The sequence below is a fragment of the Salmo salar genome, chromosome ssa03 (assembly GCF_905237065.1).
Source record: "Salmo salar chromosome ssa03, Ssal_v3.1, whole genome shotgun sequence".
NCBI lineage: Eukaryota > Metazoa > Chordata > Actinopteri > Salmoniformes > Salmonidae > Salmo > Salmo salar.
The window spans coordinates 498,913-526,883 of NC_059444.1; the positions used below are offsets into that span (position 1 = coordinate 498,913).

At 43.3% G+C, this 27,971-nt stretch overlaps 1 protein-coding gene across 2 annotated transcripts in view; it reads left to right on the forward strand.

The window, feature by feature from the left end:
- The window catches only part of LOC123741587 (deoxynucleoside triphosphate triphosphohydrolase SAMHD1), a 52,764-nt gene that overhangs the window by 13,286 nt on the left and 11,507 nt on the right, over positions 1 to 27,971 (forward strand). For both annotated transcript variants that reach the window (XM_045714350.1, XM_045714349.1), the window contains exons 8-10: positions 37 to 137; positions 14,806 to 14,914; positions 15,057 to 15,148. In XM_045714350.1, coding sequence (XP_045570306.1) covers positions 37 to 137; positions 14,806 to 14,914; positions 15,057 to 15,148 — 302 coding nt within the window. The remainder of the gene's footprint in view (positions 1 to 36; positions 138 to 14,805; positions 14,915 to 15,056; positions 15,149 to 27,971) is intronic.

Sequence of the window (27,971 nt, forward strand, 5' to 3'; positions counted from 1 at the left end):
GTCTGTAGTCTGAGTCTGTTCTTTTTCCCTTCACAGTGGCCATATAAGGGCCGACCAGAGAAGAAGTCCTTCCTCTATGAGATTGTGGCCAACAAAAGGAATGGCATCGATGTGGACAAGTGGGACTACTTAGCCAGGTGAGTCCCCCAGTTGGAGTTTATCCCTTTTAGAAACTATGATCATTTCTGGAGTAAACTATATTAGAGATGTAACAATACATAGGACCATTGGAGTATATTAGGAAAATAGTGCACTATGGGCAACTTTTCTTAAATAATCTTCAGGGTTTAAAATGAACACCTGCCAAATGTGGGTAGATTTTGGCATTGGCAGGTAAGATGTCTATTTCACCAGCCACGTTGGTGGGTGGGCAGGGCTCCACAGTGCGAGCATTTCACTCGCATTTGTGAATAAAAAGTATGATCACATTTACAGTGAGGGGAAAAAGTATTTGATCCCCTGCTGATTTTGTACATTTGCCCGCTGACAAAGAAATGATCAGTCTATCATTTTAATGGTAGGTTTATTTGAACAGTGAGAGACAGAATAACAACAAAAATATCCAGAAAAACGCATGTCAAAAATGTTATAAATTGAATGGCATTTTAATGAGGAAATAAGTATACTATGCATAGATTATAAATGGAGAGTAGCAGCAGCGTAAAAGAGGGGTCTGGGTAGCCCTTTGACTAGCTGTTCAGGAGTTTTATGGCTTGGGGGTAGAAGCTGTTAAGAAGCCTTTTGGACCTTGACTTGGCGCTCTGGTACAGCTTGCCGTTCTGTAGCAAAGAGAACAGTCTATGACTAGGGTGGCTGGAGTCTTTGACAATTTTTAAGGCCTTCCTCTGACACTGCCTGATATAAAGGTCCTGGATGGCAGGAAGCTTGGCCCCGGCGATGTACTGGGCCGTTCGCACTACCCTCTAGTGCCTTGCGGTCGGAGGCCGAGCAGTTGCCATACCAGGTAGTGATGCAACCAGTCAGGATGCTCTCGATGGTGCAGCTGTAGAACCTTTTGAGAATCTGAGGACCCATGCCAAATCTTTTCAGTCTCCTGAGGGGGAGTAGGTTTTGTCGTGCCCTCTTCACAACTGTCTTAGTGTGTTTAGACCATGATAGTTTGTTGGTGATGTTGACACCAAGGAACTTGAAGCTCTCAACCGGTTCCACGACAGCCCCGTCGATGAGAATGGGGTCGTGCCTGGTCCTCCTTTTCCTGTAGTCCACAATCATCTGCTTTGTCTTGATCACATTGAGGAAGAGGTTGTTGTCCTGGCACCACATGGCCAGGTCTCTGACCTCCTCCCTATAGGCTGTCTCATCGTTGTCGGTGGTCAGGCCTACCACTGGCGTCATCAGCAAACTTGATGATTGTGTTGGAGTCGTGCCTGGCCATGCATTCATGAGTGAACAGGGAGTACAGGAGAGGACTGAGCACACACCCCTGAGGGGCCCCCGTGTTGAGGATCAGTGTGGCGGATGTGTTGTTCCCTACCCTTACCCCCTGGGGGCGGCCCGTCAGGAAGTCCAGGGTCCAGTTGCAGAGGGAGGTGTTTAGTCCCATGGTCCTTAGCTTTGTGATGAGCTTCGAGGGCACTATGGTGTTGAACGCTGAGCTGTAGTCAATGAATAGCATTCTCACACTACCGTTCGAAAGTTTGGGGTCACTTAGAAATGTCCTTGTTTTTGAAACAAAACTCCCCAAAAATTGTCCATCAAAATAACATCAAATTGATCAGAAATACAGTATAGACATTGTTAATGTTGTAAATGACTATTGTAGCTGGAAACAGCAGATTTTTTATGGAGTATCTACATAGGTGTACAGAGGCCCATTATCAGCAACCATCACTCCTGTGTTCCAATGGCACATTGTGTTAGCTAATCCAAGTTTATCATTTTAAAAGGCTAATTGATCATTAGAAAACCCTTTTGCAATTATGTTAGCACATCTGAAAACTGATGTTCTGATTTAAAGAAGCAATAAAACTGGCCTTCTTTAGACTAGTTGAGTATCTGGAGCATCAAATCAAATTTATTTTTATATAGCCCTTTGTACATCAGCTGATATCTCAAAGTGCTGTACAGAAACCCAGCCTAAAACCCCAAACAGCAAGCAAAGCATGTGAAAGAAGCACGGTGGCTAGGAAAAACTCCCTAGGAAAAACTCCCTAGAAAGGCCAAAAACCTAGGAAGAAACCTAGAGAGGAACCAGGCTTTGAGGGGTGGCCAGTCCTCTTCTGGCTGTGCAGGGTGGATATTATAACAGAACATAGTCAAGATGTTAAAATGTTCATAAATGACCAGCATGGTCAAATAATAATAATCATAGTAGTTGTCGAGGGTGCAACAAGCACGTCTGTTGAACAGGTCAGGGTTCCATAGCCGCAGGCAGAACAGTTGAAACTGGAGCAGCAGCACGGCCAGGTGGACTGGGGACAGCAAGGAGTCATCATACCAGGTAGTCCTGAGGCATGGTCCTAGGGCTCAGGTCCTCCAACAGAAAGAGAGAATTAGAGAGAGCATATTTAAATTCACACAGGACACCGGATAAGACAAGAGAAATACTCCAGATGTAACAGACTGACCCTAGCCCCCGACACAAACTACTGCAGCATAAATACTGGAGGCTGAGACAGGAGGGATCAGAAGACACTGTGGCCCCATCCGATTATACCCCCGGACAGGGCCAAACAGGCAGGCTATAACCCCACCCACTTTGCCAAAGCACAGCCCCCACACCACTAGAGGGATGTCTCCAACCACCAACTTACCGTCCTAAGACAAGGCCGAGTATAGCCCACAACGATCTCCGCCATGGCACAACCCAAGGGGGGGCGCCAACCCAGACAGGAAGACCACGTCAGTGACTCAACCCACTCAAGTGACGCACCCCTCCCATGGACGGCATGGAAGAACACCAGTAAGCCAGTGACTCAGCCCCTGTAAAAGGGTTAGAGGCAGAGAATCCCAGTGGAAAGGGGAACCGGCAAGGCAGAGACAGCAAGGGCGGTTCGTTGCTCCAGCCTTTCCGTTCACCTTCACACTCCTGGGCCAGACTATACTTAATCATAGGACCTACTGAAGAGATAAGTCTTCAGTAAAGACTTAAAGGTTGAGACTGAGTCTGCGTCTCTCACATTGGTAGGCAGACCATTCCATAAAAATTGAGCTCTATAGGAGAAAGCCCTACCTCCAGCCGTTTGCTTAGAAATTCTAGGGACAATTAGGAGGCCTGCGTCTTGTGACCGTAGCGTACATGTAGGTATGTACGGCAGGACCAAATCGGAAAGATAGGTAGGAGCAAGCCTATGTAATGCTTTGTAGGTTAGCAGTAAAACCTTGAAATCAGCCCTTGCCTTAACAGGAAGCCAGTGTAGGGAGGCTAGTACTGGAGTAATATGATCACATTTTTTGGTTCTAGTCAGGATTCTAGCAGCCGTATTTAGCACTAACTGAATTTTATTTAGTGCTTTATCCGGGTAGCCGGAAAGTAGAGCATTGCAGTAGTCCAGCCTAGAAGTAACAAAAGCATGGATTAATTTTTCTGCGCCATTTTTGGACAGAAAATTTCTGATTTTTGCAATGTTACGTAGATGGAAAAAAGCTGTCCTTGAAACAGTCTTGATATGTTCTTCAAAAGAGAGATCAGGGTCCAGAGTAACGCCGAGGTCCTTCACAGTTTTATTTGAGACGACTGTACAACCATCCAGATTAATTGTCAGATTCAACAGAAGATCTCTTTGTTTCTTGGGACCTAGAACAAGCATCTCTGTTTTGTCCGAGTTTAAAAGTAGAAAGTTTGCAGCCATCCACTTCTTTATGTCTGAAACACAGGCTTCTAGCGAGGGCAATTTTGGGGCTTCACCATGTTTCATTGACATGTACAGCTGTGTGTCGTCCGCATAGCAGTGAAATTTAACATTATGTTTTCGAATGACATCCCCAAGAGGTAAAATATATAGTGAAAACAATAGTGGTCCTAAAACGGAACCTTGAGGAACACCGAAATGTACAATTGATTTGTCAGAGGACAAACCATTCACAGAGACAAACTGATATCTTTCCGACAGATAAGATCTAAACCAGGCCAGAACTTGTCCATGTAGACCAATTTGGGTTTCCAATCTCTCCAAAAGAATGTGGTGATCGATGGTATCAAAAGCGGCACTAAGATCTAGGAGCACGAGGACAGATGCAGAGCCTCGGTCTGACGTCATTAAAAGGTCATTTACCACCTTCACAAGTGCAGTCTCAGTGCTATGATGGGGTCTAAAACCAGACTGAAGCGTTTCGTATACATTGTTTGTCTTCAGGAAGGCAGTGAGTTGCTGTGCAACAGCTTTTTCTAAATTTTTGAGAGGAATGGAAGATTCGATATAGGCCGATTAGTTTTTTATAATTTCTGGATCAAGATTCGGCTTTTTCAAGAGAGGCTTTATTACTGCCACTTTTAGTGAGCTTGGTACACATCCGTGGATAGAGAGCCGTTTATTATGTTCAACATAGGAGGGCCAAGCACAGGAAGCAGCTCTTTCAGTAGTTTAGTTGGAATAGGGTCCAGTATGCAGCTTGAGGGTTTGGAGGCCATGATTATTTTCATCATTGTGTCAAGAGATATAGTACTAAAACACTTTAGTATCTCCCTTGATCCTATGTCCTGGCAGAGTTGTGTAGACTCAGGACAATGGAGCTTTGGAGGAATACCCAGATTTAAAGAGGAGTCTGTAATTTGCTTTCTAATGATCATGATCTTTTCCTCAAAGAAGTTCATAAATGTATTACTGCTGAAGTGAAAGCCATCCTCCATTTGCGAAGGCTGCTTTTTAGTTAGCTTTGCGACAGTATCAAAAAGAAATTTCGGATTGTTCTTATTTTCCTCAATTAAGTTGGAAAAATAGGATGATCGAGCAGCAGTGAGGGCTCTTCGATACTGCACGGTACTGTCTTTCCAAGCTAGTCGGAAGACTTCCAGTTTGGTGTGGCGCCATTTCCGTTCCAATTTTCTGGAAGCTTGCTTCAGAGCTCGTGTATTTTCTGTATACCAGGGAGCTAGTTTCTTATGACAGATTTTTAGTTTTTAGGGGTGCAACTGCATCTAGGGTATTGCGCAAGGTTAAATTGAGTTCCTCGGTTAGGTGGTTAACTGATTTTTGTCCTCTGACGTCCTTGGGTAGGCAGAGGCAGTCTGAAGGGCATCAAGGAATCTTTGGGTTGTCTGAGAATTTATAGCACGACTTTTAATACTCCTTGGTTGGGGTCTGAGGAGATTATTTGTTGCAATTGCAAACGTAATAAAATGGTGGTCCGATAGTCCAGGATTATGAGGAAAAACATTAAGATCCACAACATTTATTCCATGGGACAAAACTAGGTCCAGAGTATGACTGTGGCGGTGAGTAGGTCCAGAGACATGTTGGACAAAACCCACTGAGTCGATGATGGCTCCGAAAGCCTTTTGGAGTGGGTCTGTGGACTTTTCCATGTGAATGTTAAAGTCACCAAAAATTAGAATATTATCTGCTATGACTACAAGATCCGATAGGAATTCAGGGAACTCAGTGAGGAACACTGCATATGGCCCAGGAGGCCTGTAAACAGTAGCTATAAAAAGTGAGTGAGTAGCTGCATAGATTTCATGACTAGAAGCTCAAAAGACAAAAACGTCATTGTTTTTTTTGTAAATTGAAATTTGCTATCGTAAATGTTAGCAACACCTCCGCCTTTGCCGGATGCACGGGGGTATGGTCACTAGTGTAACCAGGGGGTGAGGCCTCATTTAACACAGTAAATTCATCAGGCTTAAGCCATGTTTCAGTCAGGCCAATCACATCAAGATTATTATCAGTGATTAGTTCATTGACTATAACTGCCTTGGAAGTGAGGGATCTAACATTAAGTAACCCAATTTTGAGATGTGAGGTATCACAATCTCTTTCAATAATGGCAGGAATGGAGGAGGTCTTTATACTAGTGAGATTGCTAAAGCGAACACCGCCATTTTTAATTTTGCCCAACCTAGATCGAGGCACAGACACGGTCTCAATGGGGAAAGCTGAGCTGACTACGCTGACTGTGCTAGTGGCAGACTCTACTAAGCTGGCAGGCTGGCTAACAGCCTGCTGCCTGGCCTGCACCCTATTTCATTGTGGAGCTAGAGGAGTTAGAGCCCTGTCTATGTTTGTAGATAAGATGAGAGCACCCCTCCAGCTAGGATGGAGTCCATCACTCCTCAACAGGCCAGGCTTGGTCCTGTTTGTGGGTGAGTCCCAGAAAGAGGGCCAATTATCTACAAATTCTATCTTTTGGGAGGGGCAGAAAACAGTTTTCAACCAGCGATTGAGTTGTGAGACTCTGCTGTAGAGCTCATCACTCCCCTAACTGGGAGGGGGCCAGAGACAAGTAATCGATGCCGACACATCTTTCTAGCTGATTTACACGCTGAAGCTATGTTGCGCTTGGTGACCTCTGACTGTTTCATCCTAACATCGTTGGTGCCGACATGGATAACAATATCTCCATACTCTCTACACTCGCCAGTTTTAGCTTTAGCCAGCACCGTCTTTAGATTAGCCTTAACGTCGGTAGCCCTGCCCCCTGGTAAACAGTGTATGATCGCTGGATGATTAGTTTTAAGTCTAATACTGCGGGTAATGGAGTCGCCAATGACTAGGGTTTTCAATTTGTCAGAGCTAATGGTGGGAGCCGTCGGCGTCTCAGACCCCCACAACGGGAGGAGTAGAGACCAGAGAAGTCTTGGCCTCCGACTCGCTTAATGGGGAGAACCGGTTGAAAGTTTGTCGGCTGAATGCGTTACACCGGTTGAGCATTCCTAGCGTTTCCCTCCAGAAGCCATGAGAAAGATGTCCGACTGCAGGGGACCGTGCGAGGGGTTTATACTAACGTTACTATCTGTGCTTACTGGTGGCACAGACGCTGTTTCATCCTTTCCTACACTGAAATTACCCTTGCCTAACGATCGCGTCTGAAGCTGGGCTTGCAGCACAGCTATCCTTGCCGTAAGGCGATTGTTCTCCTGTATATTATAAGTACAACGACTGCAATTAGAAGGCATCATGTTAATGTTACTTAGCTTCGGCTGTTTGAAGTCCTGACGAACCATGTCCAGGTAAAACCTCCGGGGGTGAAAAAGTTGAATGAAAAAAGTTGAGTGAGGGAAAAGTAAAAATATACGGTAATGAAAAAGTAAAAAAACCGTCAGGTAGCAAAGTAAGATCGGCAACAAAACGCACAGCAGCGTAAACAAGTCTGCAAGTTGTGACCGGAAACAGGAAACAGGAAACAGATGGGCTATGTACAGCTGCAGCGATCGGTTAGCTGCTCAGATTGCTCAGCATCAGCATTTTTGGATTCGATTACAGGTTCAAATGGCCAGAAACAAAGACCTTTCTTCTGAAAGTCATCAGTCTAAGGCTATTCCATGCAAGATATTGCCAAGAAACTGAACAGCACAGCACAACAGCATACCCTTCACAGAACAGCACAAACTGGCTCTAACCAGAATAGAAAGTGGAGTGGGAGGCCCCGGTGCACAACTGAGCAAGAGGACAAGTACGTTAGTGTCTAGTTTGAGAAACAGATGCCTCACAAGTCCTCAACTGGCAGCTTCATTAAATATTACCTGCAAAACACCAGTCTTAACGTCAACGGTGAAGAGGCGACTCCGGGATGCTAGCCTTCTAGCAAAGAAAAAGCCATATCTCCTGGCCAATAAGAAATTAAGATGGGATAAAGACCACAGAGGAAGACTGGAAAAAAGTGTTATGGACATACTAATCTAAGTTTGAGATGTTCGGATCACAAGGAAGAACATTCGTGAGACACAGAAAAAAAATGAAAAAAATGCTGGAGGAGTGCTTGACGCCATCCTATCAAGCATGGTGGTGGCAATGTGATGGTCTGGGGATGCTTTGGTGGTGGTAAAGTGGGAGATTTGTACAGGGTAAAAGAATCTCCCTTCAAGATCCATCACTCCATTTTTCAATGCCATGCCCTATGGACAGCGCTTAATTTGAACACAGCTCCAAAGTATGCAAGAACTATTTAGGGAAGAAGCAGTCAGCTGGTATTCTGTCTATAACGGAGTGGCCTGCAGAGTCACCGGATCTCAACCCTATTGAGCTGTTGTGGGAGCAGTTTGACCGTATGGTACGTAAGAAGTGCCCATCAAGCCAATCCAACTTGTGTGAGGTGCTTCAGGAAGCATGGGTGAAATCTCTTCAGATTACCTCAACAAATTGACAACTAGAATGCCAAAGGTCTGCAATTGCTGCAAATGGAGGTTTCTTTGACTAAAGCAAAGTTTGAAGGACAATTTTATTATTTCAATTAATCATTATTTATAACCTTGTCAACATTTCCTATTCATTTTGCAATTAATTTCATGAATGTTCTCATGGAAAACAAGGACATTTCTAAGTGACCCCAAACTTTTTGAATGGTAGTGTAGGTGTTCCTTTTGTCCAGGTGGGAAAGGGCAGTGTTGAGTTCATCATTGGCTCTGTTTGGGCAGTATGGAAATTGGAGTGGGTCTAGGGTTTCTGTGATAATGGTGTTGATGTGAGCCATGACCAGCCTTTCAAAGCACTTCATGGCTACATATGTGAGTGCTACGGGTCGGTAGTCATTTAGGCAGGTTACCTTAGTGTTCTGCTTGAAACATGTTGGTATTACAGACCTCGGTCAGGGACAGGTTGAAAATGTCAGTGAAGACACTTGCCAGTTGGTCAGCGAATGCTCGCAGTACATGTCTTGGTAATCCGTCTGGCCCTGCGGCCTTGTGAATGTTGACCTGTTTAAAAGGTCTTACATCGGCTAGGGAGAGCGTGAGGAACAGTCATCCGGAAAAGCTGATGCTCTCATGCATGTTTCAGTTTTACTTGCCTCAAAAGCGAGCATAGAAGTAATTTAGCTCGTCTGGTAGGTTCGTGTCACTGGGCAGCTCGTGACTGCGCTTCCCTTTTGTAGTCTAATAGCTGGACCAAAAAGTACATTTTATGCCCTGATAATCTTTTCTCTCCCTCTTTCAAATATCTTTTGGGTTGTTCCACCAATTCAGTGCCTTTTGAGAAGTGTAACTTGGTAAAAGAAAACGTTTGATTTCACCTAATTTTAAAATTGTTATAAAGAGCACATGTTCAAATTAATAAAAACAAACACGGTTTCCCATTTTCAAGAGGTTAAATAAAATAAATGCTATAAGTGCCTATTTAAGTGCTAAATATAGTGTTTGGTTCTAAATTTCAGACAATTAGTAAAACCAAGTTAATTCACCTATTGGATCATACAGCTGCACAGACAGAACATACTCACAAGCACTGGTATTTAACCCTTTCTCCTATGCTGAGCCCCTCCGTACATCTGAACAGCCAATACACCTCTGTTGCTAACCAGAAGATTAGTGATATATGTGATGCTTTGTTTCCTGAATTGGGTATTTCGCAAGTCACAACTTCACAAGAGAGCCTTTTGAACAAAATGCTTTTTTGTGGCACAAATGCCTTCTCGAACATGTGAACTTTCATGTGCCTTAACAACAAACTTGTATGCCATCTGTAAATATGTACACATTTGTTAAATTACGAGCCTTGTTGGTTAAGCCATAGAAAGTCAGCAAACCTTCCCGATTAGCAATGTACGGCTGAGATAATGAGTTGGCGGACATGTTGAGCGAGGATTTCGGATTGGTCTGCCATATTGAAGGCTGCTGTCCATTTCAGCTCGTCAGTCTGTGTTTGCAATCCTGTCGAGCAACTTAAAAAAAAATGTATTGTGTAGCTGCTTAAGTGTTGCTCTCCACTATTTGGAGGATCAAGTTTTGAAATCAGTGGAATTAGAGTATGATAGCTAAAGAGATGGAGGAAACACCTGTCTCGGATTACATCTTTAAACTAAGGGCAACAGTGGTATGGCATTCCTGACAGGAGATGCGTCCATCATGTATGATGATGTACAGGTAAAATCCCCGAGCTGACAAGGTAAAAATATTTTGTTCTGCCCCTGAACTGTTCCTAGGCCATCATTAAATAAGAATTTGTTCTTAACTGACTTGCTTAGTTAAGTTAAAAATATGAGTCTAGCGTTAGCTAGCTACATTGAGATATTACACGTTTCTAATTTTGACGGTAAGTGGTTTCATTTCAAGCTAAAGTGTACTGTTAGCTAACGTTATTTGTTTCCCAGAGCCATTTGCTTTTCTAGTTAGAGCCTAATGTTAGCTAGCTAACATCGGACCTGGTTGGTTAGCTCCCAGCATTGTAGGCACTGTGTTTATTGTTGTTTAACTAGCTAACATTATGTGACGTGTGAGATTGTTACACACGCCTCTAGAAAGAGGGAACGCACCACCCTGCTACAACTTAACTCTCCGTGGTGTGAAAGAGGTATGGAAGTGTAGGTGTAAGCAAGGATGACAAAAAGGCAGAGAATACCATTTACAGGGAATTTATTCCTTCGCACTGTAAGTTGGGAAAAGGGGCTGGACAGAACCAAAGCAAAGAAAGTAGATTTCAAAGCCCCTCTCCTACCTTATCTGCCTACCCACTACTTACCTAACTAGCACCACCTGGTGCACTAACCAAAATACAGGGGATGGTCCGCTCAGGTCTTACCTAGTGTGCATAGACAGCAAACTACTACAGGTAATGTATACCCGCGGGCCTCTTGCCTAAACACTCCCTAGGTGCCTTCCCCTTCCCCCTGGGAACAAAGGAAACAGAAAAACAAACAATTTCACAACAGAACAAAAACTCAGGATAGCAAAGAAACTCTCTGAGCAACAAACACAGAACATTACAATCAGCTCTAAGCAACAACTAACAATACATACCAAATGTCTTAGCAACAACCAACATGCTATAACCAGTCCAACTCGTCTTCCTGTGGCTCAGTTGGTAGAGCATGGTGTTTGCAACGCCAGCATGGTGTGCGCAACGCCAGGGTTGTGGGTTCAATTCCCACGGGGGGCCAGTACAAAACAAATGTGTGAAATGAATGCATTCACTACTGTAAGTCGCTCTGGATAAGAGCGTCTGCTAAATGACGTAAAGAAAGGTCTTACCTAGTGTGCATAGACAGCAAACTACTACGGGTAATGTATGCCCGCGGGCCTCTTGCCTAAACACTCCCTAGGTGCCTTCCCCTTCCCCTGGGAACAAAGGAAACAGAAAAACAAACAATTTCACAACAAAACTGAGAACTAAAACTCAGGACATCAAAGAAGCTCTCTGAGCAACAAACACAGAACATTACAATCAGCTCTCTAAGCAACAACTAACACAGTACATACCAAATGTCTTAGCAACAACCCTCAGCCATTCGCTTCCTCTCTCAGCCATTCGCTTCCTCTCTCAGCCATTCGCTTCCTCTCTCAGCCATTCGCTTCCTCTCTCAGCCATTCGCTTCCTCTCTCAGCCATTCGCTTCCTCTCTCAGCAATCATCTCCCTCTCTGTGCAACAGAACACTGGCTTATATAGCTTTAGGTGGGGTTGTTAATTGGAGACAGCTGTGTCCTGACGAGGGGGCGGGATCAGCTCTCCAATCAGCAATGGGGCTGACCAATCAGCTGCTTGGAGAACTTCAGGAAGCCATTACCTGAAACACATCACAAATACACAAACTACAACACAGAAACTGGGGAACGTAACAGTGATCTTAATCGTTGCTTACCTAGCTAGCTATATGTCTTAAGCTAAAGTGTACTGCTAGCTAGCTAACGTTATTATTTGTTTCCCAGAGCTGTTTGCTTTTTAGTTAGAGCCTAATGTTAGGCATTGTTGGCACTTTGTTCATTGTTGGCACTTTGTTCATTGTTGTTTAACTAGCTAACGTTAGCTGGCTGACTTGTTAGCTAGCGTTATGTGGCGTGTGTACAACACCCGTTGAATATGGCCGGTGTCATTAAACGTATGCAAAAAGCATAATAAAATTGTTGGTTAGGCTGTTTCATGTTATCCAGAGGTAAATAAATCATCAGTCTGAGCGTCAAGTGTACGCTCCGAGAGCAAATGGCTACTGCTATAGGTTTCAGGGGTTTCAGGCTGCTTACCACTCTGTCCCAAAATACATCATCCAGGAGGATCCTCTTGATGGGGCTGTCCATATCGGCAGACTGTGGTATGGCCATTTCTTGGAGAGACTCCTTCCCCTCCAGGAGACTGTCAAACCTGATGACAACATCACCCCAACGGGTGTTGCTGGGCAGCTTCAATGTCGTGCTCTTATTCTTCTCACTTTGCTTGGTGAGGTAGATTGCTGCTATAACTTGATGACCCTTCACATACCTAACCATTTCCTTGGCTCTCTTGTAAAGTGTATCCATTGTTTTCAGTGCCATGATGTCCTTGAGGAGCAGATTCAATGCATGAGCATCACAGCCAATAGGTGTGAGGGTAGGACTCCTCCACTTTAGACCAAGCAGCCTTCATGTTCGCAGCATTGTCTGTCACCAGTGCATATACCTTCTGTGGTCCAAGGTCATTGATGACTGCCTTCAGCTCATCGGCAATGTAGAGACCGGTGTGTCTGTTGTCCCTTGTGTCTGTGCTCTGGTAGAATACTGGTTGAGGGGTGTGTCATGGAAATACTTCTTGAAAATACCTCGTAGCTTGTGAATTCAATATAGACTTCATTACAAAGTAACAAGCCGAGCTGATCCATGGAGCAACTGCCAGTCCCAGACTCAGAGATCACTTTATATACAGTTTCAGTTTGACACAACATACATAGTCACTCCTCTTTATGTATATGATCCACATCTTGTTTCTAATCTTACTTCTCGTCTGTCTACGACCATCTTTACTTGGTTTTTCCTCCCCTTCTTGGCACATACTTCAGGGCATAGATTATATTGGTGTCGTAACCATAGCAATGATACAAAAAATAATACAGACATTCATTCATAATGCAGGTGCATGTCCAAGGACATCCACAGGACCAGGCAATGGCCTCCCTCAAGCCCACAATGGCCCAGACACCCACAGGACCAGGCAATGGCCTCCCTCAAGCCCACAATGGCCCAGACACCCACAGGACCAGGCAATGGCCTCCCTCAAGCCCACAATGGCCCAGACACCCACAGGACCAGGCAATGGCCTCCCTCAAGCCCACAATGGCCCAGACACCCACAGGACCAGGCAATGGCCTCCCTCCACCATGGCCCAGTCACCCACAGGACCAGGCAATGGCCTCCCTCAAGCCCACAATGGCCCAGACACCCACAGGACCAGGCAATGGCCTCCCTCAAGCCCACAATGGCCCAGACACCCACAGGACCAGGCAATGGCCTCCTCCACCATGGCCCAGTCACCCACAGGACCAGGCAATGGCCTCCCTTAAGCCCACACTGATTGTGCTCACCACTCCGAGATGCACAACACATGCACCGGAAAATCCCCATAGGTGGAGATGTATCTAATTATTCCTTGCCCACGAACATTCGACCGCCCATTAGAGATGATTGCAATACAGTCTGCTATCTCTATGATTTGCTTGACCATCACTTGAACTCTGTTGAATTCTGCATCCAGCAAATGAGTTGATGAAGCATGTCTGGTTGGAGGGGTGTATGCTGGGCGAAGAACATTCAGAAATCTCTTCCAATACACATTGCCTGTGAGCGTCAGAGGTGAACCAGTTGCATACACAGCTCGAGCAAGACATTCATCAGCATTTCTCTGACTACGTTCCTCCATTGAGTCAAAAAAACTTCTGATTCCAGGAGGACCATGAGCTGTTGCTATCGATAAGGTGTCTGATTCATCATTTTCACCTCCAATAGAAGTAGTGGGACTTTTGTCAGAGGTTGCTTGTTGTGAGCGCTGAGGGAACTTTATGCACTTGGCCAGATGATTCTGCATCTTTGTTGCATTCTTCACATCTGATTTGGCACAGTATTTGCAAATGTACACAGCTTGTCCTTCTACATTAGCTGCAGTGAAATGTCTCCACACATCAGATAGTGCCTGTGGCCTTTTCCTGTGAAGATTAGAAAAACATGAGTAAAAGAACAACAAATACAATTCCATATACAGATAAATAATTAAGTAGTTAGATTAAACAACTAATTTGTAAGATAAATGTTTTAAAATTGAACATGTATGAAAACAGCTGAATTAACAGGCTCAAGCAAGCTAAAACCCACATAGTAGCAATAACTAACTAGCAGAAATTGTTAACAAGTTAGAAATGATTTAAACACACTTTGATGTAGGCTACTATTTACTAGTTAACCAAAAATCATCTGTCATAAAATATATTCACCCCACCCAGTATTGTAATCAAAACTTAGCAGAAAGCATGTAGTCCTTGGCTCAGACAGTGTAGTAGTGTGGGTTCAATAGCATCTCATTAGTGTGCCAGATCTTGAGAATCAGCTGTACATGTGAGGGAAGAATGCACTGTGCATGCAGAGGGTTGCATTTCCATTGAATTGGGGATAGTTTAACCAAAATATGCCACAAGACCTAGAATTGCCTAATGTGTATCCCATAAAAAAGGTTCACTGTTATAAGAACTTTTTTTGATGAATTTAAGCAAAATTCCGGGCTTAACTTCCCATGGAAAATTTCCGGGAAAGTTTCCGACCCTTTGCAGAGGAAATTAACATTTACATTTTGTTTAGTGAGATCCTTTTTTACATAAATGACAACAACAACATTGAAATTATTATTTATTTTTATTTTTAAACAACATTTTAACATAATGGATACATCAAAAACAGTTTGACAGGTAAAGGAAAACCCAGACAAAACCAACAGAGACTCCCTCACTTTCTCACCCCACAGGGACTGCTTCCACCTGGGTATCCAAAATAACTTTGACTACCGTCGCTTTCTCAAGTTTGCCCGTGTGTGTGAGGTGGATCGGGAAGAAGCAGATCTGCACCGAGACAAGGTAAATGCTTCAGCTTGGCCCTCGATTACACCTCCCATTCATTCCCTTCATTTATGTTTTCCTTCAACTTTTCATTATTGGTAAAGTAGTTAGGGATTAGCCTAGTTTAGTGGTGATATCCATGTGTGTTGTCCACATACAGGAAGTGGGTAATCTGTATGACATGTTCCACACACGCAACTGCCTGCATAGAAGAGCCTACCAGCACAAGGTGGGCAACATCATAGAGACAATGTAAGTACTCTCACCTCAGCAGGTGTTTTAATATAGGTAACTGCCAAAATAGAGTAAACACCAACACAGTATCTTAATAGGCTGTTGGGCCACTATGAGCCAGAACAGCTTCAATGCACCTTGGCATAGTTTCTAAGTGTCTGGAAGTCAATTGGAGGGATGCGACACCATTCTTCCACAATAAATTCTATCATTTGTTGTTTTGTTGATTGTGGTGGAATATCCCATAAGTGTTCAATTGGGTTGAGATCTGGTGACTGAGACAGCCATGGCATATGGTTTACATCATGTTCATGCTCATCAAACCATTCAGTGACCACTCATGCCGTGTGTGTGGGGGCATTTGTATCTTGTATTTATTATGGATCCAAGGTGGCGGCTACTCTTCCTGGGGTCTGGCAAAATGAAGGCAGTTATACAATCTTCAAAACATTACAATACATTCGTTACAGAATTCACACTGAGTGTTCAGGCCTCAGGCCTTTACTCCACCACTACACATCTACAACGAAAAATCTGTGTGTATGTTATCTTGTGTATGTGCCTATGTTTGTTACTTCACACTCCCCGCTGTTCCATAAGGTGTGTTTTTATCAGCTGTTTAAATCTGATTCTCCTGCTGCATCAGTTACCTGATGTGGAATAGAGTTCCATGTAGTCATGGCTCTATGTAGTACTGTGCACCACCCATAGTCTGTTCTGGACTTGGGGACTGGGAAGAGACCTCTGGTGGCATGTCTTGTGGGGTATGCATGGGTGTCTGAGCTGTCTGCTAGTAGTTAAACAGACAGCTCGGTACCTTCAGCTTGTCAACACCTCTTACAAAAACAAGTAATGAGGAAGTCAATCTCTCTTCCATGAGAGAGACATGCATGTCATTAATTTTAGCTCTCTGTGTACATTCAAGTGCCAGCCGTGCTGCTCTGTTCTGAGCCAACTGCAATTTTCCTAAGTCCCTCTTTGTGGCACCTGACCACACGACTGAACAGTAGTCAGGTGCGACAAAACCAGGGGATACCTAGTCAGTTGTACAACTGAATGCATTCAACTAAAATGTGTCTTTCGCATTTAACCCAACCCCTCTGAATCGAAGAGGTGCGGGGGCTGTTTTTTCAATCTTTATTAACAGCATGCCACTGCCTTTACTCAAAGTCTAACCCTAACCCTTTACTCAAAGCCTAACCCTAACCCTTTACTCAAAGCCTAACCCTAACCCTTTACTCAAAGCCTAACCCTAACCCTTTACTCAAAGCCTAACCCTAACCCTTTACTCAAAGCCTAACCCTAACCCTTTACTCAAAGCCTAACCCTAACCCTGACCCTTTACTCAAAGCCTAATCCTAACCCTTTACTCAAAGCCTAATCCTAACCCTAACCCTTTACTCAAAGCCTAACCCTAACCCTGACCCTTTACTCAAAGCCTAACCCTAACCCTTTACTCAAAGCCTAACCCTAACCCTTTACACAATCATTTCCTCATCAATTTCTCTCAGCCAATCATCAGTCATTTGTGTAAGTGCTGTGCTTGTTGAGTGTCCGTATAAGCGTGCTGAAAGTCTGTCAATTTGTTTACTGTGAAATAGCACCGTATCAGGTCAAACACTATTTTTACAGAAGTTTACTAAGGGTTGGTAACAGGCTGATTGGTCGGCTATTTTAGCCAGTAAAGGGGGCTTTACTATTCTTAGGAAGCGGAAGGACTTTAACTTCCCTCCAGGCCTAAGGGCACACACTTTCTAGTAGGCTTAAATTGAAGATGTGGCAACATCATCCGCTGTTATCCACAGTAATCTTCCATCCAAGTTGTCAGACCTCAGTGGCTTGTCATTGTTGATAGACAACAATAATTTGTTCACCTCTTCCACACTCACTTTAAGGAATTCAAAAGTATAATTCTTGTCTTTCATAATTTGTCACATATACTTGGATGTGTAGTGTCAGCGTTTGTTGCTGGCATGTCACCCCTAAGTTTGTTCATCTTGCCAATGAAAAATAAATGAAAGTAGTTGTCAATATCAGTGGGTTTTGTGATAAATTAGTCATCTGATTCAATGAATGATGGAGCCGAGTAGGCATTGTTATCCTAAAGGGACATAGTCATGGTAGCCAAAATAATGGCCTGCCCAGCATGTTTGTTGCTTAATTAACTCAGAAACCACACCTGTGTGGAAGCACCTGCTTTAACCTCTCTAGGGTAGGTGGCACCAAATCGTCCCACCTACGCAACAGCCAGTCTAATCCCGTGGCGCGATATTCAAATACCTTCAAAATGCTATTACTTCAATTTCTCAAACATATAACTATTTTACACCATTTTAAAGACAGGACTCTCCTTTATCTAACCACACTGTCCGATTTCAAAAAGGCTTTACAACGAAAGAAAAACATTAGATTATGTTTGCAGAGTACCCAGCCAGAAATAATCAGACACCCATTTTTCAAGCTAGCATATAATGTCACATAAACCCAAACCACAGCTAAATGCAGCACTAACCTTTGATGATCTTCATCAGATGACAACCCTAGGACATTATGTTATACAATACATGCATGTTTTGTTCAATCAAGTTCATATTTATATCAAAAAACAGCTTTTTTACATTAGCATGTGACGTTCAGAACTAGCATACCCCCCGCAAACTTCCGGGGAATTTACTAACAATTTACTAAATTACTCATGATAAACGTTCACAAAAAGCATAACAATTATTTTAAGAATTATAGATACAGAACTCCTCTATGCACTCGATATGTCCGATTTTAAAATAGCTTTTTGGTGAAAGCACATTTTGCAATATTCTAAGTACATAGCCCAGCCATCACGGGCTAGCTATTTAGACACCCAGCAAGTTTAGCCTTCACCAAAATCAGATTTACTATAACAAAAATGTTATTACCTTTCCTGTTCTTCGTCAGAATGCACTCCCAGGACTTCTACTTCAATGACAAATGTTGGTTTGGTCCCAAATAATCCATCGTTATATCCAAACAGCGGCGTTTTGTTCGTGCGTTCAAGACACTATCCGAAATGGTAAATCAGGGTTACGAGCATGGCGCATTTCGTGACAAAAAAATTCTAAATATTCCATTACCGTACTTCGAAGCATGTCAACCGCTGTTTAAAATCAATTTTTATGCAATTTATCTCGTAAAAAAGCGATAATATTCCGACCGGGAATCTGCGTTTCGGTAAACAGAGGAAAAAAGAAAGATGGGGGCGACCAGTGCACGCCCCTAAGCCCACTGTCCCCTGATCGGCCACTTGACAAAGGCGATAATGTGTTTCAGCCTGGGGCTGGAATGACGACATTCAGCTTTTTCCCGGGCTCTGAGAGCCTATGGGAGCCGTGGGAAGTGTCACGTTACCGCAGAGATCCTTTGTTTTGGAAAGAGATGTCAAAGAAAGCCAATAAATGGTCAGACAGGCCACTTCCTGTAAAGGAATCTCTCAGGTTTTTGCCTGCCATATGAGTTCTGTTATACTCACAGACACCATTCAAACAGTTTTAGAAACTTTAGGGTGTTTTCTATCCATATCTAATAAGTATATGCATATTCTAGTTACTGGGTAGGAGTAGTAACCAGATTAAATCGGGTACGTTTTTTATCCGTCGGTGTAAATACTGCCCCCTAGCCCTAAGAGGTTAAATACACTTTACTCGAGTTTCCATAACTTTGTACGTTTTTTTAAGTTAAGAACAAATTCTTATTTACAATGACTGCCTACCCCCGGCCAAACCCAGACGACTCTGGGCCAATTGCCCGACGCCCTATGGGACTCCCAATCACGTCCGGTTGTGATACAGCCTGGAATCGAACCAGGGTCTGTAGTGACGCCTCTAGCACTGAGATGTAGTGCATTAGACTGCTGCGCCACTCGGGAGCCCTACAGTACCAGTCAAAAGTTTGGACACACCAACTCATTCAAGGGTTTTTTACTATTTCTACATTGTAGAATAATAGTGAAGACATCAAAACTATGAAATAACACATATGGAATCATGTAGTAACCAAACAATGGTAAAACAAATCAAAATATATTTTAGATTCTTCAAAGTAGTCACCATTTGCCTTGATAATAGCGTTGCACACGTTTGGCATTCTCTCAACCAGCTTCACCTGGAATGCATTTCCAACTATCTTGAAGAAGTTCCCACATATGCTGAGCACTTGTTAGCTGCTTTTCCATCACTCTGTGGTCCAACTCATCCCAAACCATCTCAATTGGGTTGAGGTCGGGTGATTGTGGAGGCCAGGTCATCTGATACAGCACTCCATCACTCTCCTTCTTGGTCAAATAGCCCATACACAGCCTGGAGGTGTGTTGGATCATTGTCCTGCTGAAGATCAAATGATAATCCCACTAAGCGTAAACCAGATGGGATGGCATATCGCTGTGGTAGCCATGCTGGTTAAGTGTGCCTTGAATTCTAAATAAATCACAGACAGTGTCACCAGCAAAGCACCATCACACCTCCTCCTCCATGCTTCATGGTGGGAAATACACATGAGGAGATCATCCATTCACCTACTCTGCGTCTCACAAAGACATGGCAGTTGGAACCAAAAATCTTAAATTTGGACTCATCAGACCAAAGGACAGATTTCCACCGGTCTAATGTCCATTGCTCGTGTTTCTTGGCCCAAGCAAGTCTCTTCTTCTTATTGGTGTCCTTTAGTAGGGGTTTCTTTGCAGCGCTTAGACCATGAAGGCCTGATTCACGCTGTCTCCTCTGAACTGTTGATGTTGAACTCTGTGAAGCATTTATTTGGGCTGCAATCTGAGGTGCAGTTAACTCTAATGAACTTATCCTCTGCAGAAGAGGTAACTCTGGGTCTTCCTTTCCTGTGGCGGTCCTCATGAGAGCCAGTTTCATCATAGCGCTTGACGGTTAAACTTTTGAAGTTGTTGACATTTTCCATATTGACTGACTTTCATGTCTTAAAGTAATGATGAACTGACCTTCATGTCTTAAAGTAATGATGGACTGACCTTCATGTCTTAAAGTAATGATGGACTGACCTTCATGTCTTAAAGTAATGATGGACTGTCGTTTCTCTTTGCTTATTTGAGCTGTTCTTGCCATAATATGGACTTGGTATTTTACCAAAAGGGCTATCTTCTGTATACCACCCCTACCTTGTCACAACACAACTGATTGGCTCAAACGCATTAAGGAAAGAAATTCCACAAATGAACTTTTAACAAGGCACACCTTTTTTATTTGAAATGCAGTCCAGGTGACTACTGTTAGGTTCTAATTTTTCAGAGTAAGTAACTCACGGACACTAGAGAAGCTTAACCAAGTTGAATTCTCCCCAAAGGGTCGTTACAGCTGTAATTCAGACACAGACATGGCTTCCCCCGTGGTGGTATTCAGACCCCACTTTGGGTGGAGTCTCCTCCTCATCTCTAAACATTGCGTCATTCTCGCTAAGCAGGGAACTAAGTCATATGAACCTTCAGCGGTTTCTTCCCTTGTCAGTACTGTCACGGTTGGTTTCCCTGCACTCAGTCCCTCCCAAGCTTCATTATGGCATCCCTCATGTCTCCTTTGTAACTAATGTTCCTATACTCTGAGTATAACAATGTTCAACGTTTACCCCAGGATCCAAGAGTGTGCAAAGCTGTCATCAAGGCAAAGGGCGGCTACTTTGAAGAATCTCAAATATAAAATATATTTTGATTTGTTTAACATTTCTTAATTTTGATGTCTTCATTATCATTCTACAAAGTAGAAAACAAAGGAAAAAACCCTGGAATGAGTAGGTTTGTCCAAACTTTTGACTGATACTGTGTATCTGTTTTATTTCCTATCTTTTATTCATTCATACAGGTTCTCAGAAATTTCGTTTTTTTTCTGCTGTATGTTATATGTTGAAAATGAGATGTTATATTGTCTTTTTTTCAGGATCACAGAGGCCTTTATCAAGGCGAACCCCCCACATCCAGATTCAAGGTTCAAGGGGAAAGATGTTCACCATCTCCGCAGCAATAGACAACATGGAGGCCTACACTAAACTCACTGGTCCGTTCAACCCCATAGAAATATAAAGTGTACAATGGCTCTGGTCTGTTCTACTTACCCAGACAACCAGAGCTTTGAGAGTTTTATGCCAGGCGTCAAGGCTGTCCAAACAGGCTGGGTTTGCCATACCTGTTTTTTTTGTGTGGTACATTCCTGTCCATACAATTACTGCTGGCTTTGGTTTGCATGATTACCTCTCATCTTCCCACGCTCCTTATCACCTTGTCTCTCCCTCTCACCTGTCTCTCTCCCTCTCTCCTCCCTTCCCCTGTAGACCATATGTTTGAGCAGATTCTGTACTCGTCGTCCTCTAAGCTGGCTGAGGCCAGAGAGATCCTTCAAAACATCACCTGCAGACGCCTCTACAAGTGTGTGGGAGAGACACAGACTGAGGTGCGCGTGGAGGTTTCACAGGTGTGTGTGTGCGTGTGTTTGGAGAGAGGATATCCTTCCAGGGCTTACTAGCAGAGCTTTCTACGAGATTCATATTATGTGCCTCTCATCCTCGTCTTCTCTTCCCCCAGAAAAAGCTCCTGGAGTGGGCAGGCTGTGTGGCGAGGTCCAGGCCTCGGAATGACCTTAAACATGTTACTCTGCAGCCAGAGGACTTTGTTGTCCATGTGAGTGTCCAGTCTTTTCACCTCAATCAGGGAACTGATTGAATACATTTTACCATAGCCCCCCCGCCTTCTCTATAGGTAACCCTTTGTTACCAGTTGCTCTGTTGAAAATAGGTATCTCTTTGCATGTCCATCTCTCCCCCCTATCTTTCTCTCCATCAGATCATCAACATGGACTGGGGTATGAAGGAGAAGAACCCCATCAACAACATGCGTTTCTACAGTAAGAACGACCCAACCAAACCTTACCAGATCAGCAAGAAACAGGTCACTACTTCAATGCACTTACGTATACCTATTTTAGAATTATCCAATAATCTTTGGAGCTTGGAAACATGATATAAGGCAATTGTTGTTCCTGTAGGTGTCCAAGCTGCTGCCAGAAAGGTTTGCTGAGCAGCTTATCAGGGTCTACTGTAAGAAGACTGATGAGAGGACCATGGAGGCAGCTAAGAAGAACTTTGTCCAGTGGTGTAGGGATATGAAGTTCTCCATATCTCAGGTCAGGAGGCCTCGCTCTTTCCTTTATATATCATTTTATCTCAAGCTTTTAGCGTTTTTACATTGTGTGGGGAAGATGACAGTGCAAGGCCAAGCCAGCTAGCTATCACTATCTTACCTGCACCACACAGAGTATTTTTCCTATGTTTAAAATTGACACTGGTATCCCTGTGTGTTTGTGTTCACATTTGTTTAGGATGGAGATGTGATTACACCAGAGGTCACCTAGGACCAGGGGTTGGTGACCACCACCTCAAGAAAATGAGTCAGGCTTTCAGAAGAAGTCTCTTTACTCAGGGTTCTGTTCACTCTGATTCAGTTTTCCAGGGATTAGATCATGTAGTCTTTCTTTTATTTACTTTTGATGTTTTATTTCAAGCGTACATTTTAGGTTTGGTTATCTTAACGTTATGCTATTTCATGGTAAGAGAAGTGTAGGAGTATGTGAGTATACATACCTGTTCTCCCAGGCTATGCATGTTGACGTGCCACTATCACACATGGCTCTTTCAGATAGCCAAGCAACAACTTTTACATATTTATCCATCCTGGTGGAAGTTACTCTTTGGACAATCATGCTTTACCTTGTAATACTCCCAAAGCTGAATGGGAACTTATCCTTGGTGTTATATTGATCAACATGCAAACAAACAGGTAACCGTTGTTTGTGTTTCGGGGCATTGTCTTTCTTTTATGCATGGTTTCTACGCTGTTTTAGTTGTTATATACCCAGCTACCATAGTTAGCCTGGTCATGCATATCTACAGTATCTAGACTAAAGTAGGAGTTGGCTAAGCACATACAGATCAAAGATCAGGTACAATGTAATTAATTATCTTCCGAAAAGACACCACTTTAACTGACAAACAATGTTAAGTTATCATATTATCTTTGTTTTCATCCATGTACCCTACGAGGCAAGCAGCTATCTGTCTAGTGTTTGGTATCATTTGGGAGTCTCGTTATCTTCATTTAAACAACATGAACACAATGTTTACCCTAAAGTCTGCCTCGATGAGCCCAACAGCTGTTGATCAGACAGACATGTTTGTTGATTTAAGTTGCGCACTTTGTTTTAAATAAATAATATAATTTTGAATGAAAGACTAATGAGGTGGAGAGTCTCACTTTTTGGAAGGGTTTTGTAATACAGAATGTAACCCGGCCATCCGGAAATACAACCCTCTTCTCTGCCTGGCTATCTGAGTTCTGTTTCCTTAGAACTTTGTGTAGAAGACAGCTCTAGCATCCTGAATCCTCAATTTAACCATTATAGGGGTGAACAGAAAACAAATCTCGTTAACCCAGAACAAAAATCTTACGTTATTTGATCGGCTGCGCGATTTGGTTCTGGGTCCATACTAATAGAAATTGGGAGTTCCAGTTTTGCAGAAGTCTCCACCTCACAAAAGGAAACTCTCAGCCGTAAACCAGATGTAACCTGGATATAGACGTTCATAAATCGGCATGCGAAAGTGAGTAGATTACCTTGAAAACAATGGTCAGGCATCTTGGACGCAGTTTCCAGTTATTATTCCTCAGTGGAATTACTGCTGCTCCTTATACCAGAGACGGAAGAGGAAGCTGAGACATCCACTCAATGTTTTCTGATCGGCGGGGCACTCTGGTCTGCTTATTGCACTGACCCAGAGGTACCCTGTGTGCTAACACTTACACAGACCGAGACCTTGGGGGGGTCTATGGTAAACGGCTTGAGTCGTTCATCTTAGGTTGAACTATGCATTCCATCCCGTTGTGAGAGGGTCAGTGCTGTCTGGGTTCCTTGGGACATTCCTACCTAAACCTTAACCCAAACCTTAACCCTTACCTTAACCTGTTGGGTCTAGGAGGCGGCATTTGCGTCTGGATAAAAAAAATGTACCCGATTTAATCTGGTTACTAATCCTACCTGTAACTAGAATATGCATATACTTATTATATATGGATAGAAAACACTCTAAAGTTTCCAAAACTGTTTGAATGGTGTCTGTGAGTATAACAGAACTCACTTTGGCAGGCAAAACCCTGAGACATTTTCTGACAGGAAGTGGATACCTGATGTGTTGTATTGACTTTAAACCTATCCCATTGAAAAAACAGGGGTTTAGGAATATTTTGGCACTTCCCTATTGCTTCCACTAGATGTCACCAGCCTTTACAAAGTGTTTTGTGTCTTCTGGAGGGAGATCTGACCGAACAAGAGCCATGGAACGTGATGTCCCAGACACCTGGCGCTACGTTGGGTACCCTCGTTTCAATACTGTAGAAGTATGCATTCGTCCACCTCGAATATTATTCATGTTCTGGTTAAAAAGGCCCTAATGATTTATGCTATACAACGTTTGACATGTTTGACGAACGGAAATATATTTTTCCCCAGTTCATGACGAGAAGTCCGCTGGCTTACATCATGTGCTAACGAGACGGAGATTTTGGACATAAATGATGAGCTTTTTTTGAACAAAACTACATTCGTTATGGACCTGTGATACCTGGAAGTGACATCTGATGAAGAGAATCAAAGGTAATGGATTATTTACATAGTATTTTCGATTTTAGATCTCCCTAACACTGACGTCTAGTCTGTATCTAACGCGTATTTTTCTGGGCGCAGTGCTCAGATTGTTGCAAAGTGTGATTTCCCAGTAAGGTTATTTTTTAAATCTTGGAAGTTGATTGCGTTCAAGAGATGTAAATCTATAATTCTTTAAATGACAATATAATATTTTACCAATGTTTTCTAATTTTAATTATTTAATTTCTGACGCTGACTTGACTGCCGGTTATTGGGGAAACGTTCCTCAACATCAATGCCATAGTAAAAAGCTGTTTTTGATATAAATATGAACTTGATTGAACAAAACATGCATGTATTGTATAACATAATGTCCTAGGGTTTGTCATCTGATGAAGATTGTCAAAGGTGAGTGCTTCATTTAGCTGTTTTCTGGGTTTTGGTGACCCTGTCTTTGACTTGACAAAACATTACACACAACTCTCTTGTGTACTGTGCTGACATAATCTAAATTTATGCTTTCGGTCGTAAAGCCTTTTTGAAATCGGACAGTGTGGTTAGATTAACGAGAGTTTATCTTTAAATGGTGTAAAATAGTTATATGTTTGAGAAATTGAATTGTAATTGGATTTTTGAAGATCTTGAAAATCGCGCCACCGGCTGTTGTGGAGTGGTACCGCAGGTGCACGCTAGCGTCCACCTAGCCCCAACAGGTTAACAATGCTGCTCGCTCAATAGGCCTATTTGGAAGTTGATAACTTGGTAGCCTACAGACAGAATAATCTTCTCTTTTCAGCAGGATCCATTTGCTTTCCAACCTGCAATTGTATTTGAAATATTGCGAAAGCCCTGTTGTAGCTGCATCACTGACAGATTTGCCACATGTTCCCAACTTGTAGGCATGCCTTGTGATTGGGCTACACACAATCCACAGCTATTTTTTTAAATAAGCTATTGATCCTCTCTGGCTAAATTACAGGCCTACTCCTGGTGTAGTAATCTGAATGATTTCATTTCTTTCTGAACAGACAGAAGTAATCTATCACTTAGGCAAATGTATTTTAATGTATCGGGTGCTGCACCAACTCAAGCACCCTTCCTGCGGGGCTATGATTCTATAAGGAAATAAATGATTAAGTGCAACTGCTGGAGAGATAAGAGTTGCAGGCTCGTTTCTATCAGAGCAGAGAGAGAGAGGGAGATTATAGAAACTGAATCTCCTAGTTCTCCCACCACAGCAATGGCCACTCCTTGGTCTATATAAAGTTGTGGCCAAAACTTTTGAGAATGACATAAATATAAATTTTCATAAAGTCTGCTGCCTCAGTTTGTATGATGGCAATTTGCATGTACTCTAGAATGTTATGAAGAGTGATCAGATGAATTGCAATTAATTGCAAAGTCCCTCTTTGCCATGCAAATGAACTGAATTCCCCCCCAAAATTCCACTGCATTTCAGCCCTGCCACAAAAGGACCAGCTGACATCATGTCAGTGATGCTCTCGTTAACACAGGTGTGAGTGTTGACGAGGACAAGGCTGGAGATCACTCTCTCATGCTGATTGAGTTTGAATAACAGACTGGAAGCTTCAAAAGGAGGCTGGTGCTTGGAATCATTGTTCTTCCTTTGTCAACTAGGGTTAACTGCAAGGAAACACGTGCCGTCATCATTGCTTTGCACAAAAAGGGCTTCACAGGCAAGGATATTGTTGCCAGTAAGATTGCACCTAAATCAACCATTTATCGGATCATCAAGAACTTCAAGGAGAGCGGTTCAATTGTTGTGAAGAAGGCGAAGGGCAGCAAAGAACCACTTCTCTCATGGAAAAACATCAGGGACAGACTGATATTCTGCAAAAGGTACAGGGATTGGACTGCTGAGAACTGAGGTAAAGTCATTTTCTCTGATGAATCTCCTTTCCGATTGTTTGGGGCATCCGGAAAAAAGCTTGTCTGGAGAAGACAAGGTGAGCGCTACCATCAGTCCTGTGTCATGCCAACAGTAAAGCATCCTGAGACCATTCATGTGTGGGGTTGTTTCTCAGCCAAGGGAGTGGGCTCACTCACAATTTTTCCTAAGAACACAGCCATGAATAAAGAATGATACCAACACATCCTCCGAGAGCAACTTCTCCCAACCATCCAGGAACAGTTTGGTGACGAACAATGCCTTTTCCAGCATGATGGAGCACCTTGCCATAAGGCATAAGTGATAACTAAGTGTCTCGGAGAACAAAACATCGATATTTTGGGTCCATGGCACGGAAACTCCCCAGACCTTAATCCCATTGAGAACTTGTGGTCAATGCTCAAGAGGCAAATCCTGGCAAATGGTTTCCGGAACGAATCAGTCCAAAACTGAGAGGTGCTGGATCCTGTGCTGGCAGGATCCTGTGCTGGCAGGATCCTGTGCTGCTGGATCCTGTGCTGCTGGATCCTGTGCTGCTGGATCCTGTGCTGCTGGATCCTGTGCTGCTGGATCCTGTGCTGACAAGATCCTGTGCTGACAAGATCCTGTGCTGCTGGATCCTGTGCTGCTAGCAAAAATGAAGCACTGCTATCGGCTGCCTAGGCTAGTTCACCCCATGGTGAAACTAGCACTCCTATAGATCTGAAATAATTGGATGGTGAAACTTGCACTCCTGTAGATCTGAAATAATTGGATGGTGAAACTTGCACTCCTATAGATCTAAAATAATTGGATGGTGAAACTTGCCAGTCAATCAGAAATGCAAGTTGAAGCAATTTGGGAATTTTTGAAAGTGAGGACAATCCTTGTCCTGCAATGGAAAGAATGTATACTTGAAAAAATTGATTTAGAAAGAAATAGGCATTTTGAATTAAACGTAGAGTGGAGCTTAGGGGTCCATCTTACCTTCAAAAAATATTCAGCAGTCATAATGTTCCACTGTCAGGAGAGTCATGACAGTCCCCATCTGGTGGGTTCAACCTTGGAAGGATTCTGCAAGTTGCAACCCACCATAAAAATGACCACGGGATGTCCTGGTTGTGTATCATCATTGCGGTCCCCCCTCTGGTGGTTTGCCCTAGCCTCCTCTCGGTACCGCTCCAGCCTGTCTCGCATCTGGAGAACGTACTGGACAATCCCCTGTCCTGAGGTAGCTACTGGGGAACCTTCCCAGCACTTCTTCAGCAGG